The 20,525-nt window shown below is 38.3% G+C and overlaps 1 protein-coding gene across 1 annotated transcript; it reads left to right on the top strand.

Annotated features, from left to right (window-relative positions):
- The first annotated feature begins 468 nt into the window (after window positions 1-468).
- ppp2r1bb (protein phosphatase 2, regulatory subunit A, beta b) lies at window positions 469-15,267 on the top strand. Its single transcript, XM_023297156.3, has 15 exons — window positions 469-621; window positions 1,317-1,407; window positions 1,558-1,658; window positions 2,185-2,417; window positions 2,549-2,696; window positions 2,809-2,964; window positions 5,030-5,144; window positions 5,240-5,310; window positions 7,343-7,477; window positions 8,964-9,137; window positions 9,316-9,376; window positions 12,753-12,907; window positions 13,085-13,227; window positions 13,360-13,451; window positions 13,579-15,267. Exons 1-15 carry the CDS (start codon window positions 544-546, stop codon window positions 13,593-13,595), a joined length of 1,770 nt encoding a protein of 589 aa, XP_023152924.1. The 5' UTR covers window positions 469-543; the 3' UTR covers window positions 13,596-15,267.
- Window positions 15,268-20,525: the final 5,258 nt, after the last annotated feature.

Raw genomic sequence — 20,525 nt, forward strand, 5'->3', positions numbered from 1 at the left:
TTTTTAAATTTTATAAATCTTACATTCGTATTAAATACTTTTGAATCTGATTGAAGTTAAATATAATAATAGGCCTTTTAAAAAAATGATAATTTTTCAAATTCTTATTATTAAAATCCGCTGCGAGTTTATAATCGTGCCTATATTTTTTTATTATCACTACAATACCTAAATATTGTTTCATTTATGAATCATGCAGATTTTTGTCTTCATGCAGATTTTCGTCTTAACTAGTATTCTACTTATATTTATAGTATATCATTTCAGCTTGCTTCTGATCTTTTGATCAACACTGCATACAGGGTTTATTTTTACGTCTGTATTACACACGTTAGAGATTTCAATAATTTCGATATTTGGTTACTTTTTAGTCTCTCAAGTGTTGTGTTTTGTTTTGTTTTGGCTGATTTGTTTTGGCCGGTTTTCTCGGTGGTTTCTTGAAGGCAGCAGCGGAGGAGGGAGGGCCCTGCAGCCGCTTCTCTCCCGCAGAAACCCCGTAGTGCCGCACAGCAGCGCCATTCGGTAACTGCAACAGTATCCAAAATGGCAGGAGCTGATGGAGACGACTCTCTCTACCCTATCGCCGTTCTCATTGATGAGCTGCGAAATGAGGACGTACAGGTTGGTAACACCGGTTTCGACATTGCTTATGAGTTACATTGTGCAGTGAAATCAAAGAATTTCGCAGTATTTTGGCGTGTGAATGCCAGCTAGCTACACAGCAAAGGTGCTAGCTAACGTTCCCGGCCAAGGCCTAGCAGGAATTTTCTGCCGGGCGCACCCTGTCTTGCCAGTCTGGCTTCTTGTCAAGATTTGTGATGCTTATTGTTCATTTAGAGTAACGGTTAATATAGACCTAAGTCTGTCGGTGCTTCTATGTAAAGAAGTTAAATATCTTAAACTGTGTTTGTTAGGAGAAGCCAACCAGGTCATTCACTTAGCCGCTAGCTTTAACGCGTCGCTAGCACCTAGCAGGATGCTAACTAAATGACGAACGTTGAAGTTGGAAATCACAACAGCGGGCCGTTCAAGGCTCCAGTGGCTAAAGTTCCCCTGTTTATTCTTTCTCACTTCGTGTAAAGCTAACATCTCGATTTAGCTACCTTAAGTCATTGCCACACGAAACGTTGGTTAACTTTAGCTAGCTACCTGTGGCGAATACACGGAAGGCAACATTAAACAACATAATAAATACGTTACTGGTCAATTCTAGCAGAAATAGCATGAGATCATAAGTCTTGCTCATGATGAGATTTCTAAATGTGGTTTATCGTCTCTGTCAACGCATTAATGCATGTCATTTATTATGTGTACAGTTACGTCTGAACAGCATCAAGAAGCTGTCCACTATTGCACTGGCCCTTGGTGTAGAGAGGACTCGCACTGAACTCCTTCCTTTCCTTACAGGTAATACGGGCAATAGTCTTCCTCGTTAAATGCAGAAGTGCTGAATGTTGTATTCCAAAACAGCCCGAGCTGTTGCAATTGCTGCCAGTAAACGTGTTGCATGTTCAGAACTGATGACATATTTTTACAAGTCCCTTTGTCATCACCTAGACACCATCTATGATGAAGATGAGGTGCTTTTGGCGCTGGCTGAGCAGCTTGGCAATTTCACTATGTTGGTGGGAGGGCCGGAGTACGTCCACTGTCTCCTGGTAAGTTTATTGGAGTCTAATTTGCTGGATGGTTGGTATAAATATATGCCTATTAGGGGACATGTATCACATTTGTATATCCAGAAACAAAAATTGTTAGGATCTATTAAAAAGGCACATGATGTCCACGATACTGCAATATTTATTGTAAATACTAAATATTAGGGCTGAACAATGTGTGAAAGAGAAACCTCTTGAAGTGATTTTGACGGATAATGCAATAAGAGTTTGGATTTTATTGATAGTAGGTTTTTTTTTTTTGTTGCAGTAGAAAGAAACAAATACATTATTTTTGTTGTGGTCTGTACCAAACAACTATGTTCCTTTATGGTTGAAGAATATGATTTACAGGCCAGAGCATCTCTAGCATCACAGTGTTTCATTTATAACAGCGTTTTGGTGCACATTTTTTAATTGTTTATTGAAAATGTACAGCTCTTGGAATGTGGATATTACAATTGGTTGTTCAACCCTACCAAATGTTCTTTTTAAAGCAGTAGTATTGCATGTATGTCTTGATATGCAGCCCCCTCTGGAGAGCCTCGCTACAGTGGAAGAGACAGTAGTCAGAGACAAAGCTGTGGAATCCCTGCGGAAGATCTCTCAGGAGCACTCTCCAGTTGACCTGGAGGTCCACTTTGAGCCTTTGGTAAAGCGACTGGCCAGTGGTGACTGGTTCACCTCTCGCACATCTGCCTGCGGCCTCTTTAGTGTGTGTTATCCTCGTGTCTCCAGCACTGTCAAGGCTGAGATCCGCCAGTAAGTGACGTTTGAAAATAGTGCTCCAAATCCCCATTTCCACACGTAGGCTATTAGGCGATTGTTTTAGACTTCTAACCCAGTTTGTTTTTGCTATTTAATGTTGTTTTGATGTTTGTGGTTATTTCTAGACATTTTCGCACCTTGTGTTCAGACGACACTCCTATGGTACGTCGTGCTGCAGCATCTAAACTGGGAGAGTTTGCCAAAGTCCTGGAGCTGGATTATGTAAAAAGTGACATAATTTCCCTCTTCACTGCTCTGGCCTCTGATGAGCAGGTATGAGCCCTTGTCTTCCCTCTTCTTAACCTAACTGCATTTTTAGTCTTAAGTGTATTCGGATCTTAAATGCAGGGATGGCCAAACTGATCATATTACCTTTCTCCTTTAGGACTCAGTGCGGCTGCTTGCAGTGGAGGCTTGTGTCAGCATTGCCACGCTGCTGCCTCAGGAGGACCTGGAGACCCTGGTGATGCCAACTCTACGCCAGGCTGCAGAGGATAAGTCCTGGAGGGTCCGTTACATGGTGGCTGACAAGTTCTCTGAGGTAAGCTGAAGCCAGTTGTTTCCAACAATTTTGACATCTGCTAATTGGAAATGAGCCTTATTATTCCAATTTTCCACAACACATGCACAATCAAAGTCAGAGAGGAAATTATGTTTGAAAGCGAGAACACATTTTATTGTCCAGGATGAGATCAAAGTTCATTACAAATACTGACACAGGCAGCATTACATACATAAAAGTGATGTTTTCACTCAAGTTTTGTAACCTTTGTTCATATAAAGATTATAATCTGTAGTTGGTGTTAATGACAGCTGAAAGATTTTTGAGTATCCGTACCTGTTTTAAGACCAATGATAATAGAAGCTAAGTAACACTTTTATGTGTTGCCCCATTATTTAAATTAGGGATGATGTTCAAGCAAGACTGCAGCTGTTACTGCCACATTGCTGATGACTCAGTTATGGCAAATTTTATATATTGCCATTTAAAAAAACAAACTGTTTTTTTGGGAGTTTTTTGTATTTGCTGAAAATTGTACGGATTAAATAAGTTAATGTTTTTGTATCAGTTAAGCATGTATCCACAGTTGCACATCATACAACAGCATCTGTTAAACATTCTGTCACATATCAGTTTTGTCTTGACAAACAGGAACATCACACATACTGTGCTGGTGAAGTTAGGCTTGCACACTGTTTTAACTTTGCTAAATCCATGCAAATACTTTGATTGATTGGGGAATTGCATGAAAGTTAGATGAAAAGGCATCATAACTAAATTGATGAAGTAAAATATTTTTACCTCCAAGGTCTCTTTCTGAAATTTAGTGAGTCTTACCCTCCACATTCAGAAAATCTCCTATACAATTTTATTTTCAGCCTTCAACGATTGTCACATTGTTGACTTTGGTTGGTGGCGTTTTTTTGTGCCAGGACAACTTTTAGGCAATACACACTGAGAGGCATCATTTGTAGGTTGGTTCAAATCTAAACCATATTCAGTAGAATTTATATTATGTTTTCATTCGTAATCTCTGACAGTCAAGCACATACAATTTGAAATGCAAACAAAGTGGAAACGATGTGTTGACAGTGATGTGATGGCATTGTATTACCATTCAGAAACAGAAGGCACAAAGATAAAGTTTAAAATATAAGTTCTTCACAGTTATAAGGATCATGAGGATGTTAAACATTATTTTTTCTTAGCATTTTAGCACTGTCTGTATTTCCAGCCTTTGTTTTGGCATAGGTATTCTTAAGATGTCATGAAGTTGCAATCAGATTACAAAGACAGACCACTGCAGGATCTTGATATGACAAAACTAATTTTACAATGGAGTCAAGCATACTTTAAGCCTCCCTCCACACTTGTTATTTTATCTGAATGTTTAAACTTCAGTGTGTTGTATTCAATCAGAATATGACATGAGACCCGTTACACTGGCCACTGCAGTGACAACACATCACCCATGTAATCTGATATGCACAAATTACTGTTGTGATATTAATTTGTGCATGTGACTGAGACAGATCAAAACCACATTTTTATTGAGCCCATCTTTCAGAGTCTGACATGCTAGAAACTTGCATTATCCTTTCTGTTGCATAGTTTCAGTGCACTTCTACTTTGGGTACTGAACCAGGACTTCAGTGTTTGTGGCCATTACTGAGTTAATAGCATACTTTATGTGTTCAGATAAGCATGCCACTTTTTCACCTCGGTGAAATAAATACCTGAAATTTTTAGAGTTTGATTTGAAAGAAGCCAAATATGATTTTTCTTTTTTTTTTATCATTGACCACACCAACAGCAAAAGAGTAACACCTACACTGGTCACAAATTGTTCACACTTCTTTTTTTTTTTTTATTCTTTTTTTTCCCATTTTTGTAAAATCTGAACTATAACTAGTAAATTGTCGATCAGTTGGGTCAAAACATTGGCATTAGACATCACTTTGGTCATCATAGTTATGTCACTTGTTAGATATCTCCCACCTCTCAATTTTTAATTCCCTACTAAAATCTATAATGTCTATTTGTATTGATATTTTCTACATGTGTATTTGTATATTGAAACGCATTGATTTCCTTTTAAATGTAGCTCCAGAAAGCAGTCGGGCCAGAGATCACAAAGAATGACCTGGTCCCAGCCTTCCAGAATCTCCTGAAGGACTGTGAAGCTGAGGTCCGTGCTGCTGCAGCCAACAAAGTAAAAGGTAAGTGGAAGATGAATTACATGGGTTAAAGTTATTTCAGCTGCTCACCCAGTATCTTTCATATTTTATTGACAGTGTACATTTCTTTTTGCTAGAATTCTGTGAGAACCTCCCAGAGGACAATCGTGAGCAGATCATCATGACTCACATCCTGCCCTGCGTCAAGGTAAAAAATAAACTTTCCTGTCTACCACATTGTGACATTCCCCGGTGCTTCACTTCTTGGTTATACAAAAGACACTTTGATTTGCTATCAGTGGTTAGGCATGGACATTGAATAGAGGCTTATCTTTTTATAGTTGTCCACAAAGCATTTGAACAGACGTGGTGTTACGGCATCTATTTAGGGCTGTTTTCACTACCTAGGTCTAAAGTCGTGATCATACCCCCTTGCAGACATGCTCATAGACAGCTGCAGACACCACAGATGCATAGTTAGCTACTTTTTAGTCTGGACTCCCACTTGGAGGACTCTGTTCCATACATGTGTAGAAGGCTGCATGTATGTATTCTACTATTGCGCTTGTAGTGTAGTCACTGTGTGGACTGAAAGTTTGGACTTCATGCGGATATCCACAAAGGGGTTTGTGCGAATTTGGGTAGATAACGAAATTTATGTCAAACACACCTTTATATACTCGATTAAGCAAAAACTATAGCTCTGGCCTTTTTATATAACACTGGTCATTTTTCCTTTTGATACAGTTTTATTTATCAACTTGTTTGCTGACATCTCAAGTGAGTAAACAAAGAAGTGGTCAAAATAGGGTTTTGAGTTGAACAGCATTGTGTGAATCAATTATAGATGTGAAATTGTGCACGCTAAAAATGTTTATTATGCAATTCTCAGTTTTATAGAAAAAATATGCTCATGATAGTAAGCATAGTAGGTCAGAGTGGAACCAGGCACATGTACTAACCTCTGGTGTACTTGAGAGGTTGTTTACAAACTGCGTACTGCTTACACTTGTAGACTAAACTTTCCCGAGTCCCCCGTCCAGATGTCAGCAGTTGGTGAATACAGTATTACAACTGACCAAAACTATTTAAAAAAAAAAAAAAAACAAAAACCTTATAACAAAAATTAGGATTTATAATAAAATTGATGTTCTTCTAGAATAAAAATATTGACACTGTTCTCTATTGATCTGTGTTTGCTTTGATGCTCTTGATCAAAATATATCATAAATCCCTTTGAAGTAAACACCATCCATATGCTAAAAACAAAATGGTGGTCCAACGAAAATCCATAGGGGTATCGGCCCGCTAATGTAACTTTAGCCCTGACTGGCTACTTGGGGTGTGTGTTTTGCAGGTCTATTGCGAAAGACATTAGATTAGGCGTTGTGTCTGCATGTCGATGTTGGTCAAGATTTTGACCAACAGGTGGCACTGTTGCTTTTGTAGAATAATAAGTTCAGTTGGTATTGCTTAAGAGAATTTCTTTTATATCATTGTTTCTTTTTAGTTTCTTTACTAGTGATATCGGAAATACAGGCAGAGGAATTTCTGGATCTACAGACTGTTATTCATAAAAGCTACTAAACGGTATCTCATAGAGTCATTCTGCTTACCCTGTCAACATATGAGCAGTGGAAAAAACCATACAGGTAGCAGCAAATGAACACACAACTTTAGAACACTGTAAAATTGCCAGATGGTAATAACATGAGCGTCTTTCTCACACGTAGCACAGGTCCCGCCACTGGAATTGTGATAGAGGCAGGCAATATGCTTAGAATTTTGGTTATGTTTCTAATATATTCTGGCTAGACTAAAACTAATTATCTGAAAAGTGGTACAATTCTTGGGTGCTTGCGTTTTTCCTAAAAGCTTCCATGTGATAATGGTTTGATTAGTTATAATTAATGTAATCAATGAGCATGGAAGGTAGGTATATAAGTAACAGGCAATTTCTTTGCCCCTTGCTTATGTTACACCCAATTCTGTTTCTGTCTACATTCTATTGACAGTTTTTTCTCCTACAGTTGTTAAATGAAATGACTGTTTGTTGTCCACACTAGTATTAGGTTCTCTTTACTGTGTATTTACACACAAGTCGATTATACCTTCTCTGTTGGTAGTGTGTTGTGAATATGACCCATAGCAGTAGTTTTGATGTTTATTTACGTACTTTCTGTCTTAACTATTTGTTTGTGCTGATCTCTCTGTCTCCTGTGTGTCCCGTCCCTGACCAGGAACTCGTTTCAGACACCAACCAGCATGTGAAGTCAGCCCTGGCCTCAGTCATTATGGGCCTTTCAACCATCCTGGGCAAGGACAACACAATAGAGCACTTGCTGCCTCTCTTCCTGGCTCAGCTCAAGGACGAGGTAAAGGAAATGTGGATTTGTAAGCTGGGGCCCCAATTTCTCTTTTATATAGTACACAACTGTCTTTGGAAATCCAAAAGGCAGTGCTTCGTTTGGTCACATTCACAACGAAAGGTTCCTATGAGAGCTTTTGAGTTTGACGAACTTCTTTGGCCTTCTTTGATCAGCGTGTCTGAGGCCAGGCAAAGTCACTTAGACGCAGCCACCACATATACTTAACTGCCACCTGGCTGCATAGAAGGATGATTCATGCAGTTCGGAGCCAGCCAAGATCTTACAATTGGAGGACTGATTAGCTGGAGGAAAGTGTAATGAAGATGGACATTGATTAACCACATAGGTTACTGCATGATGTATTTTGATTGAATTTACAGCCTTATGGAATAAATGTAGATGTTTGGTGGGTTAAGTAGATAGAATAAGGTCAAGGTTGCTGCTGGTGGTGTAGTGCATAGATTTGTTTTGTAATGAACAAAGACACGTCCTTTCATGCGCTTGTTTGCATTTAGTTATTTTTGTGACTGTCGGTATGAGGCATACTTTGGAAAAGGTTTGTTCAAAGAGCTGTTACAGAAATAAAATCATAGAGCAGTGTTTTATGATTCTGCATTAAGTTAAAAATGGGCCTGGTTTTAGCTGATGAGTGTTGATGTACATTGTTCCTCCAAGGCAATGAATTCCTCAGGAACAAGTGCCCACTCACATCTTCTTGAATGAATACATCGTTATAATGTCAATTTGCATATAGGGATCAGACAGGAGTTGGCAGGTTAGACACAAAGGTATATAAATGTTTTGGAAGGCTTAGGCGTTAAGTTCTTCTCTGCTTTCCTTTAGTCCTATTTAAAGACGACCCATTTTCCTCATTACACAAACACAAGACCAAGAGTGTCTATTTAGATTACTGTCCAAACTGACAGCTTTGACTTTCAAATTTTAAGTTAGGGTGTATCTGTCTGAGAATAGTTTTAAAAGCAGTAAGATGGGGAATATTCTGTAGACATCTTGTTCATTCAAGAGCTGCGATATTTCAGATTGTTACTGTACCGTACTTGCCTGCTATTTAGTTCCCATTTGGTTTACAAACCTGACAGAAAATGTAGGGTCATTGTTCAGTTTGTGGCTTCTGGACTTTGAGAGTATGTGGAGGAAAAGTTATGTTTAGCTGTTCCAGTTTTTAATGTCCTGTTCAAATCAGACATATAGCAGATCTCCTTTTCGGGCTCTTTGATATAAACCTGGGGTGTATTTTTCTAGACAACTACTTGGAAGCCTTTGTTTAGAGAGACTTAAGTGGCTTGGCCTGACTGAAGCAAAGAAATTTGCACTTTCAAACAATCCTATTATTGGTAAATATAAAGGCCAAAAACTAATTTTGCTTTAGAATATGTCTGCTTTAAGAGATAGCTGTGATTTGTCTAATATCTAAATACTTTATGATTAAAGTGTGCTGCTGTAACCTTGAGTCTTAATTTTTCTGTCACAGTGCCCTGAGGTGCGTCTCAACATCATCTCCAACCTAGACTGTGTGAACGAGGTGATTGGCATACGCCAACTCTCGCAGTCGCTGCTGCCGGCCATTGTGGAACTGGCAGAGGATGCTAAGTGGAGGGTCCGCCTTGCCATCATAGAGTACATGCCCTTGTTGGCAGGACAACTGGTGAGTCATGGAGTCTAGGAAAGACTGCTGAAATCCATATAAAATATGTTTTGAATGCTGTCCTAATTAGTACCATGTGTGAACACAGAAATATTAGCAATGTGCAGACGAGAATACTATCAGGCCTAATTTGACTATGGGCATCCAGGAAATTGCTCTAATTACACTGTTTCCCCAGGGAGTGGAATTCTTTGATGAAAAGCTCAACACCCTTTGTATGGCCTGGCTTATTGACCATGGTAAGTGAAGTCTTTGAGGTTAAAAATTTTCCAAGCAGTCTGTAGAAGAGTAACAAGTTCCTACTCACTTTAAACTCATAAAATTCATGTACAGTGTCATGGTCACAAGACAGGATGTTCTTATTTATGAGGGCATCGTAAAGCAGAGATGGTTATGGGGGCAGCTTTCTTTGTGATATTCTATTTTTTTTTCTATTAATACAGATTAAACTCCTGATTTTGGCCTTCTATTCCAGCTTGAACTACTTTTGTTTTGCTCTTACGACACCATAAACTCTCAAAAATCACTTAACTCCCAAACCAACTGTGGAAATATGCCTAAATTTCTCATTATACTTTCCAGTTGCAGTCATTTTATTTGCTTTGACCCTGCTCTGGAGCAGCCTGTGATACCTTCATAAGGCACTAACCCCTTTTTTAAATAATCTTTTCTGCAACTACAGCTATATCTGTTTAATTTTTGTGACACACTCAAGCTAAGGTTGCATTGGTTGTCAAAAGTGTTATATCAGACTCAGTTTCTGTGACTATATCGCCTAGCATTAGTTTCCTACATCTCTGTTCTATATTACTGCTATCACTCACCTGAGCTTGGCAAGTCAACAGACAAATCCTCTCTTACGATTCTGATTCTGTGTTATTATCAGTACAGAAAACCTGATGTTAAAGGGAAGAGATTAATGATCTTAGAGGGTGGGAGTGAGAAAATTGCAGGCTAAAGAAGGGATGAGATGTGGCAGCAGCTGTCTTCTTTCTTGTACATGCTAATAGAAGGCTCTCTAACTTTGAAGAGTAATCTAGTGCTACAGCTGTGAGTAGAGAATGCTACATTCTGTTGTACAATGATTTTGATAAGTTGTTATCGGAATTTGTGTCACTGTAGAATGGTTAAGCTGCTCTGTTGCACTCTGTCGTATTTTCTGCTGCTTGGATTATCTGTCTATGCATCTGCCTGCAGTGCTTCCTGCATTGGGTTTATACTGTTGTTAATGGACTTCAAAAATCCCAGTTGGGTCACTCAGTGTGTGGGTTTGTATTTGTACAAGTTTACCCGGGGCTCTTCTTTCTCCCTAGCAGTTAAAACTGGTTTGTGAGACAATCATTTGTCTTCAAAATGTAGAAAAAGCACTAGAACTACACAACACACCCTGCTGCATTTTATAAAGTATAATATTGTCTTTTGCATAAAATTTTCACCGAGTCTGTAGTGTTCTCTTGACATCATGTTTTCCAATTAGAGAGACACACACTCGCTGTTGAGGACAAAGGGCCAGCTGGGTTACATCATTGGAATGCTGCTGGTGTGAGTTTCTCTGCATGTGTGTATGTGCATGGCTGAGGTTAGGGCCGTGCCACCCTTACGTAAGCCCTTCAAAGAAAGACAGGGCTACGTAAATCAGCCCAGAATCTTTCCCTTACTGACTCCGTTACAAAGAGAGCTACAGTACATTTCACATACCATACAAATTCCATCATTTTTGGTGTTTTGTCAGACTGAAACTTGGAAACGTCTGATAGTATATGAACCTGTCTTTTTTTTTTTTTTTTTTTTTTTTTTTTAAATTGCTGAATATAGTCTACATAATGTACTAGAGCTGAGTGATATGGCCAAAAATATATTCTCCGTGATTTTTTTTTTGTCGATCAATATGTCAGTACAACATCCATTTCATACCATCAGTGAAGCAAGGGTAACTTCAAAATGTCTTTTAGACCTCAGAGATATACACAACATCAGTAACAAAATGTGTGTGTGTGTATTTATTTAATATATATATATTTAAATGTATCCAGAAAATTTATTCTTGTTCAAGTTTGGGATTGAGATAAGATCAAACATTATGATGCCTGTAACCAGTGAAACCACTTTTTTTACGGCTCTAAACCATCACTTATTTATGAATGAATAACTTAATCGTCTTTGCATCCAATGTGATACAATATTTACATCTGAACAAAACAACAGCAGTGCTTTTGAGAAGACATCACACAGTCAGCCTGTTCTCTGATTGGCTATTGCACTCTGCTACCAGCAGTTACACTTACTTTTATGTAAGTGCAACTGCTGGTAGCATAATGACAACAGAAAAATGTTACTTGCAACATGGTCCAAGTCCCCTCATGGAGATTGACAAGAAGACAGTCAGAACCATAGCTTCTGTGGTGTGAACTAATGTGACCATAAGATGCTTTTTAGCAAGCTATGCTCTTGCTGCTAGTGTTTGTAGGCACAGCGTTTTGGTTTTCTGTACACTTTGTGGAATGGTAACAATGCTTTTTGAAATGGTGAAAAATGTTTCTTTCAAGTCTTTTCCAAGACACCTTGAAACAATAGTGCTGTACTGTTTATCCAGTTAGAAATTGGACTTGTTTCCAAGTCATAGCTGTTGTGTGTTTTCCTTTTGCTACAATTTTCTTATCTTGTGGGGACATTTAACCTTCTTCACAGCCACTCATTGTGTGTTTTGAGTGTTTTTCTTGATTTTGCCCTACATGTGGCAACTATGCAATCCTGTTGTCCAGCTTTAGCTTATAAGGATGATTTTCCAGATGAGGTTTGACGTAAACGGGAGAATTATCTTACTTGTCGCTTGTTTGTACTCATTAAGGATTTATTTGTTGGAACTATTAAGAAAATGTGTCCAACTTAATTCAATATTGTTTCTATGGCCCAGTATCAAAGATGACAAATTTCTGTATCTCTAGCCTTGTTGTGTCTCTGCACAGAAAGCATTACAGTAAACTTGACCAGTCAACCATCACACACACTGATGCAACTAATTTCCTCCTGATTTAATTAATCCAGCTGTCTAATTAGTATTTTTTTTTACTCACACTACATGCAAGTAGACACAACCCAAAGTGTATTTTTAGATGTCAAGTCTATTTTTTGTAGTTTTCTGTGTGTAGCTACAGCAGCTGTGTTGGATTCCGAGCAGTGTCAGAATACAGGCGACCTGCAGTCAGTGTTGTGCCTGAATGCGTCCTCTGTAGACACCGACAGTTCACTGATCCTACTGCAGCTGCTTTGCTAACGTCCTGCTCATGTTACGACTCCTGTGTGGACAAAATGTTAGACCCTGTGTTGTAATGATGGAAAAACTTTCGAAAGCAATAGGAGTGAACCCACTTCCATCAGAGACAGGCATGCAATTGATGTTATATGCACCAAATAAGCCAAAGGATCTAAATTACAAATCACAATGAGAATGGGGAAAATTATAGATTGTAAAAACATGAAGACTTTTATCTGTAAGCACTTGAAGCAACATCCAGATTCTATCAAACAGTGTCCAAATCCAAATCCCCATTGAGACCTGGGAAAAGACAAAACTCCTGCACTCCTTTCACACAGAATGTTGTTTGTGTTTTCTAGTGTATGCCATCCGTGAGGCAGCCACCTGTAACCTAATGAAGCTTGTGGAGAAGTTTGGAGCCGAGTGGGCTCAGAACACCATTGTCCCTAAAGTGCTGGGCATGGCCAATGACCCCAACTACCTCCACAGGATGACCACTCTATTCTGCATCAATGTGAGTATCCTCTCTCATACGCTTGCTTACATGTTCATTTGAAGGGTTTAATATTTTATTTAGGTGATTCATTTTTCTATACCATCAGTGTTTAAAGCTTTGTTAGTTCCTTTTTAAAAACTTATTAGGCCACAGTTAGCAAATGTTTTTGGTGACCACTTGATTTCTGCCTCTTAGGCTCTGTCAGAGGCATGTGGTCAGGAAATCACCACTAAGCAGATGCTACCAGTGGTCTTGAAGATGTCCAATGACCAGGTGGCCAACGTACGCTTCAATGTGGCCAAGTCCCTTCAGAAGATCGGCCCTGTCCTTGACAGCAAGTAGGTTGTCTGTTACTTCAGCATCACACTTTTTTTCCATCTACAGTGACAAATATGTACCATCCCTCTAACATCAAGAAGCAGCTTTGCCAATTTGTTGATTAAATTTGATCCTTTGTCTTTGTCCCCCAGTGCCCTTCAAACAGAAGTGAAGCCAGTGCTGGAGAAGCTGGCTACAGACACAGACATGGATGTCAAGTACTTTGCCCAGGAGGCTATTAGTGGTAAGAACATTTTTCCTCTTTTGTTTTCGTGTACAAACTTTGAATTGCATGCATTATATTTGACATGCATTCAAAAATTAAAAATATTGTAAAAGCTCTTATTGTCATTTTCTCCTCTTTTACGCAGTTCTGGCCCTAGCATAACCGACCCAACATGGCTGAACCAGACACCCACCCGAAACAGCAACGCAAACACTTTTACAAGATATTTATTGATGTTCAGGAACAACTGGTTAATGTATAGAGAAAGCTGTTAACAATTGTTTTATCCTTTTTTCTTCCTCCCTCATTTTTTTACTGTCCAATGGTAGTCCATGTCCAGGCATAGCACAGGCTTCTTTGTTAACCTTCCTCTTTGCTGTAAATGGGTGCTTTTACAAAGGCAAAGTGTGATGAAATTGACTTAAGTGGTGCATGCTGACTAATGTGCTACTGTACTCGCTAGGTATCGCTAACCAGAACCCTGTCTCACATTCCTCCCTTTGACATCCTTGGCCACTGTTGTACTTTAGCCACAGTCATCGCAGTATACCATGTCTGTGTTCGCTACCTAGGAACATGCTAGCTCTCTGTGCTGCTGCACTTTTTCTCCCAGTGCTAGATGGAAACTTTTAGCCGCAGATGGTGCAATAAGCTGTTTATTTTGCTGAGCTTCCTCCTGAATCAGCTCTTTGATAGCGCTCTTTTCCCAGAGACACTGGTGTGACTCTCCAGAGGAGTGATTGAAAGGTCTTTGCAGGTCTATTGTGCATTTTTTTTTCCATCAGACCAAACCTGTTGTGTCTCTTAAATACTTCACAGATGTGTAATGTACAAAGTTCTGACAAAGAAGCAAAGGGGCATCCATTACTGCATGTAATCTGATGAACTTTCTCAACGATTGCATGTACTTATCAATCTCAAATAGTGTACTTTCCCAACTCCATCTACCCAGCTAGCATGCCCTTCTGCACTGTTTGTTGTCTGCAGCAACACAGATTGAATTGGTCAAACAAATGAATTTCCTTGGCCCAATGTTATAGGGACCAGCTCAGTTGTAAAGTGTTGCTCATAATTATCCCTCCTCCAGGTCCTTAGTGATTTTGTTGATGTGCAAGGGTGGGAAGTAATAGTCAGTTGTGATTTTCTGCAATATGTTCTCGGCATTGCTCTTAATCTCTGTGCCAATGACTTTGATTAGCAGTGGTGTTTTCTTTTAGTTTGCCCGGGTAGACTGTCTTCACCTGTCCTGCTCTGTAAAGAGACAATGTTCTTTTCTGTAAGGGACACTTTATTCATCTGACATTAATGGGATGGTAAAACTAAATTGACTACAGCTATCAGGACAAACTGCTTGTGCTCTTGAGTCACCCAATCTTCCCTTAAGTCCATGCTAAGTCCTCCGCTGAACATGAGGTTTAAAAGCATAAGGTCAGTGAACACGTCTAGGGCCACCCGTTTGGATCTGTGCTTCAAAATCTCTACACAATGGAGAATGAGTGCATGCTTTCAAAGAAAGTGGGATGGGGGATGTGGAGCATGTGTACGTAAGGCTGCATAATGTTTTATTATGGGGTGGGAGCTGGGGCGGTTATGGGCGGGTTGAATAAATGTATCATCTGTGTTGATAAAAGAAACTTTTGTCTTTCCCTGAACTACTCCTGCTGTTTCCCTCTCCCTGCTTCCCTCCCCCCTCTCATTCTGTTCTCTTGAATAAACCTTAATTGTTGATTGTCCTGTATCACAAAGACTGTGCTTTTATTTTTATTTTGAATTCTCTTCACAATTGGGATGCTGTACTACTGTATCTTGATCTGAATAAAGTAACACAAAGGAACTGGTGTAGCCCTCTTTTATAACTAGTAGTTAGGACATCAAGGCTTCTTGTCACTGTAATTGGCAATTTTTTTAATGGGATCATTCTGGTTGTTCCTGTTGTCGCCCTGTAGCAATCACTTCATTAGAATCTGAACATCTAGAACCTTTGAAGAATATTCACATTAAATCACAATGGAGGAGCAGGTTTTTATGTTTTAAGTTGTAGTATATCACTGCATATTGTTTGGGTCAGTGAGAAGGGAGTTAAGGTACTATAATAATAAAAATCTGACTTTTATAGGTTCAGGTGATGAGTTGAAATAAAACAGTGTCATGCATCTGGTCAAAATAATTGCCAAGTACAAAAATAAACTTGAAAAATGTTTACTATTCCTTTTGTCTTTTGCTTTGCTGCAGGATAATTGGATACAAATGCAACTAGAACAGGTGAAATTGTCTAAAGCAGGGGTAGCCAACACGGTGCCCGCGGGCGCCTGGTTGCCCGCAGAGACCATGTGAGTTGCCCCCAACACATGTTCTAAAAATAACCCTAGTCACCATGAAACTCCTTATAAAAATTATAGTTGCTGTTCTTTTTAAATCGGAAATACTTACATTAATGAAGATTTTAAATTACAATATTTATTTATTTTTTTTTTTTTAAAAACAACGTCTTCGGTATAAATGAATTTTGACCTTGTCCGAGTCAGAGTTTACTGCGCATGATAAACCGCCACGTCACTGCTGCAGCGTCCGGACGCAGACTTTGGGAAGATATAGATGTGGTTTTTTACCCCCAAAACATGACAGAGAAGTGAAAGAAAAAACACTATTTTCACGATGACTGGGAGGAAGATTTCTTTTTCACGACAGTGAAAGATAAATGTATGTGTCCTATTTGCGGGGCGACTATTGCGACGGCAAAGCGGCACAATGTGGAGAGACGCTACTTTACCTGCCACGAAGCTTCCATGCTAACTAGTCACCTGCTAGCGCACATAGACTGGATGCGCACTACGGACAGGAAAAGCCCGGGACTTAAAAGCAGGTTTGCCATCTACTGCTCGGCAAAAAGTTTCTTCGTGGAGAAAAATGTACCATTAGAAACGCTTGTTTCAGTGACGACAGATGGGGCTCCTCCATGACGGTCGCCATGCAGGCTTCATTGTACGATGCAGAGGTGATCCAGACTTCCCAACATTCCTACATTACCACTGCAGCGTTCACCAGCAGGACATATGTATGTACAAAAGTGGCCGGATTTGATCACGTGATGACTCGTGTCGTGAAGATCATAAATGGCTCCAAAGCCAAACAACCAGGACATTGAAGGTGCTGCTGGAAGAGCTGTTAGCTGAACATGGTGACCTGTTACTACACACAGAAACCCCATGGATCAGCAGGAGACCAGGTTTACAGCGTTTTTTGTCACTGTTGGCCGAAATCAAAGAGTTGATGCAATACAAAGGGGAAGACATCTCGCTGCTTGAGGACACTGAGTGGATTCTTGACCTTGTATTTTTAACGGACATCACTGGGAAACTGAACCATCTGAACTGTGAGCTGCAAGGTAAAGGTAAGACATGATAAGCTCTGCAATGCCAGGCTTCCCACTAACACACATTTACAGACAAAGAAAGAGGTAACATGTTGTCATTCAAAACACCGTGCCATTACACAAAAATGTGAAAAATAATTTGTTGAAAACATTTAATGATTTGTTGTTATGATCTGTTAAAAATGTTGCAACGCTGGTGAAAAATGCTGGTGATTAGTACTAATGTGATAGGATTCATTTCAAAATGTGAAAGAGTTGATTTTTTTTTCTTACACAACTGATAATTTATACAAACATGGGACAGAGTTCATGAATTGTTCAAAAATGTTACAAAGGTAGTGGTTTGTACAAATGAAGCATGATTTGATGACAGTTAATGATTTCCTAAAAATGTTAGAAGTGATAATTTGCACAGAAATGTAACTGGTGTGATTTTGAACAAAATGCTGCAAATATGCTGATTCATACAAAACTGCCAAGAAAGATATTTACAAAAGTTTCAGAGATGGGATACCTCTGACTTTTAAATATTGGAACACATTTCCATATATATATGTGTGTGTGTGTGTGTGTGTGTGTGTGTGTGTGTGTGTGTGTGTGTGTGTGTGTGTGTGTTTCCTACCATCATTGTTGTGGAAATCATTGTTAATTATTGTAAGGAATAATTAACATAAATGTGATCAGACAGTCTCTTTACATATTATTATTTTCATATTATTATTATTTAAAGATAATGGCACAAGTTTGCTATTGAGGAAGTTTGTATCAAACAAGGTGCCCTTCGTACTACTCAGTACCCTTGAAGTTGCTCTCAGGTTCAAAAAGGTTGGTGACTCCTGGTCTAAAGAATATGTGTTGTTGCTGAAATTTTGCAGGAGAAACAAGCTTAGTTAAAATACAATTGTAAAAGAAGTTGAAGTTGCTGTGTGTTTACACTGAATGAATTTGAAAGTGTTTAGCAAGTTCTGAGCTAAGTTGAGGTATCAGTTGAAATCACTGAAAGCAGGTAAAAACTGGAGTTGGTGTGATAGTAAACTGGATAAAGGTTGGGACTTTCCCACACAAGGCTTAACAAATTCGAGGCCTTTCTTTTGTCACTTTGGCTTTGTGATTTGTTTTCTTGCTGGGAAATTCTCTCCCAGACTGCGACAGATTTTCCTCCAGGATTTCTGTCTTTTTCTGCCTTAATTTTCTCCTCTGTCTTCACCAGTCTTCCAGACCAACTGTGGAGAAGCATTCCCAAAGCAGGAGGATGCCACCCCCAGGCTTCAACATACAGTGCCTATAAAAAATATTCACCCCTACTTGAAAGTTTTCCCTTTTATTGCTTTTCAATATTGAATCATGGTCAATATAATTGGGCTTTTTGGACAAGAATTAAGCAAAAAGACTCTTTAATGACAAAGTGAAAACAGATTTTGAGAAAGTAATGTCATTAACTACGAATATAAAATCAAGTATATACCTCCTCTAAAGTGACTCAACTAACTTAACACAGGAGCAGTCAGTAAGTGCTAGAATTTTACTTGTACATTCTTGTACAAGACGTTTTGTTTGCGCCAAAATTTATGGTGATTTTTTTTTTCAAAGAAAACCTTTCTGGAGTATTTTTCACACCCTCCTTTACATTATTTCATCATATGGCACGTTTTGACAACATGTTTGAAAAATGGCATTTTTTTTCGACATAGTATAGTAAGGCGTTTTTTTTGCGCCAAAATTCATGGTGATTTTTTTTTCAAAGAAAACCTTTCTGGAGTGTTTTTCACGCCCTCCTTTACATTATTTCATCATATGGCACGTTTTTACAACATGTTTAAAAAATGGCATTTTTTTTCGACATAGTATAGTAAGGCGTTTTTTTTTGCGCCAAAATTCATGGTGATTTTTTTTTCAAAGAAAACCTTTCTGGAGTGTTTTTCACGCCCTCCTTTACATTATTTCATCATATGGCACGTTTTTACAACATGTTTGAAAAATGGCATTTTTTTTTCGACATAGTATAGTAAGGCGTTTTTTTGAGCCAAAATTCATAATGATTTTTTTTTTCAAAGAAAACTTTTCTGGAGTGTTTTTCATGGCCTCCTTGACATCATTTCATCATATGGCACGTTTTTACAACATGTTTGAAAAATGGCATTTTTTTTCGACATAGTATAGTAAGGCGTTTTTTTTTGCGCCAAAATTCATGGTGATTTTTTTTTCAAAGAAAACCTTTCTGGAGTGTTTTTCACGCCCTCCTTTACATTATTTCATCATATGGCACGTTTTTACAACATGTTTGAAAAATGGCATTTTTTTTCGACATAGTATAGTAAGGCGTTTTTTTTGCGCCAAAATTCATGGTGATTTTTTTTTCAAAGAAAACCTTTCTGGAGTGTTTTTCACGCCCTCCTTTACATTATTTCATCATATGGCACGTTTTTACAACATGTTTGAAAAATGGCATTTTTTTTCGACATAGTATAGTAAGGCGTTTTTTTTGCGCCAAAATTCATGATGATTATTTTTTTTCAAGAAAACCTTTCTGGAGTGTTTTTCACACCCTCCTTTACATTATTTCATCATATGGCACGTTTTTACAACATGTTTGAAAAATGGCATTTTTTTTCGACATAGTATAGTAAGGGTTTTTTTTGCGCCAAAATTCATGATGATTTTTTTTCAAAGATAAACTTTCTGGAGTGTTTTTCATGGCCTCCTTGACATTATTTCATCATATGGCACGTGTTTACAACATGTTTGAAAAATGGCATTTTTTTTCGACATTAGTAAGGCGTTTTTTTTTTCGCCAAAATTCATGTTGATTTTTTTTCAAAGATAAACTTTCTGGAGTGTTTTTCATGGCCTCCTTGACATTATTTCATCATATGGCACGTTTTTACAACATGTTTGAAAAATGGCATTTTTTTTCGACATAGTATAGTAAGGCGTTTTTTTTGCGCCAAAATTCATGATAATTTTTTTTTTTTCAAAGAAAACCTTTCTGGAGTGTTTTTCACGCCCTCCTTTACATTATTTCATCATATGGCACGTTTTTACAACATGTTTGAAAAATGGCATTTTTTTTCGACATAGTATAGTAAGGCGTTTTTTTTTGCGCCAAAATTCATGATGAGTTGTTTTTTTGAAAGAAAACCTATCTGGAGTGTTTTTCTCGGCCTCCTTGACATTATTTCATCATATGGCACGTTTTTACAACATGTTTGAAAAATGGCATTTTTTTCGACATAGTATAGTAAGGCGTTTTTTTTTTGCGCCAAAATTCATGGTGATTTTTTTTTTCAAAGAAAACCTTTCTGGAGTGTTTTTCACGCCCTCCTTTACATTATTTCATCATATGGCACGTTTTTACAACATGTTTAAAAAATGGCATTTTTTTTCGACATAGTATAGTAAGGCGTTTTTTTTGCGCCAAAATTCATGGTGATTTTTTTTTCAAAGAAAACCTTTCTGGAGTGTTTTTCACGCCCTCCTTTACATTATTTCATCATATGGCACGTTTTTACAACATGTTTGAAAAATGGCATTTTTTTTCGACATAGTATAGTAAGGCGTTTTTTTGAGCCAAAATTCATAATGATTTTTTTTTTTCAAAGAAAACTTTTCTGGAGTGTTTTTCACGCCCTCCTTTACATTATTTCATCATATGGCACGTTTTTACAACATGTTTGAAAAATGGCATTTTTTTTCGACATAGTATAGTAAGGCGTTTTTTT

Source organism: Amphiprion ocellaris, chromosome 7, assembly GCF_022539595.1.
Source record: "Amphiprion ocellaris isolate individual 3 ecotype Okinawa chromosome 7, ASM2253959v1, whole genome shotgun sequence".
Lineage (NCBI taxonomy): Eukaryota > Metazoa > Chordata > Actinopteri > Pomacentridae > Amphiprion > Amphiprion ocellaris.

Coding starts and splice junctions, on each gene's coding strand:
- ppp2r1bb (XM_023297156.3), top strand. CDS start 544: ATGGCAGGAGCTGATGGAGACGACTCTCTCTACCCTATCGCCGTTCTC. Junction 1,659..2,184: donor AGTACGTCCACTGTCTCCTG/GTAAGTTTATTG, acceptor CTTGATATGCAG/CCCCCTCTGGAGAGCCTCGC. Junction 5,311..7,342: donor ACATCCTGCCCTGCGTCAAG/GTAAAAAATAAA, acceptor GTCCCTGACCAG/GAACTCGTTTCAGACACCAA.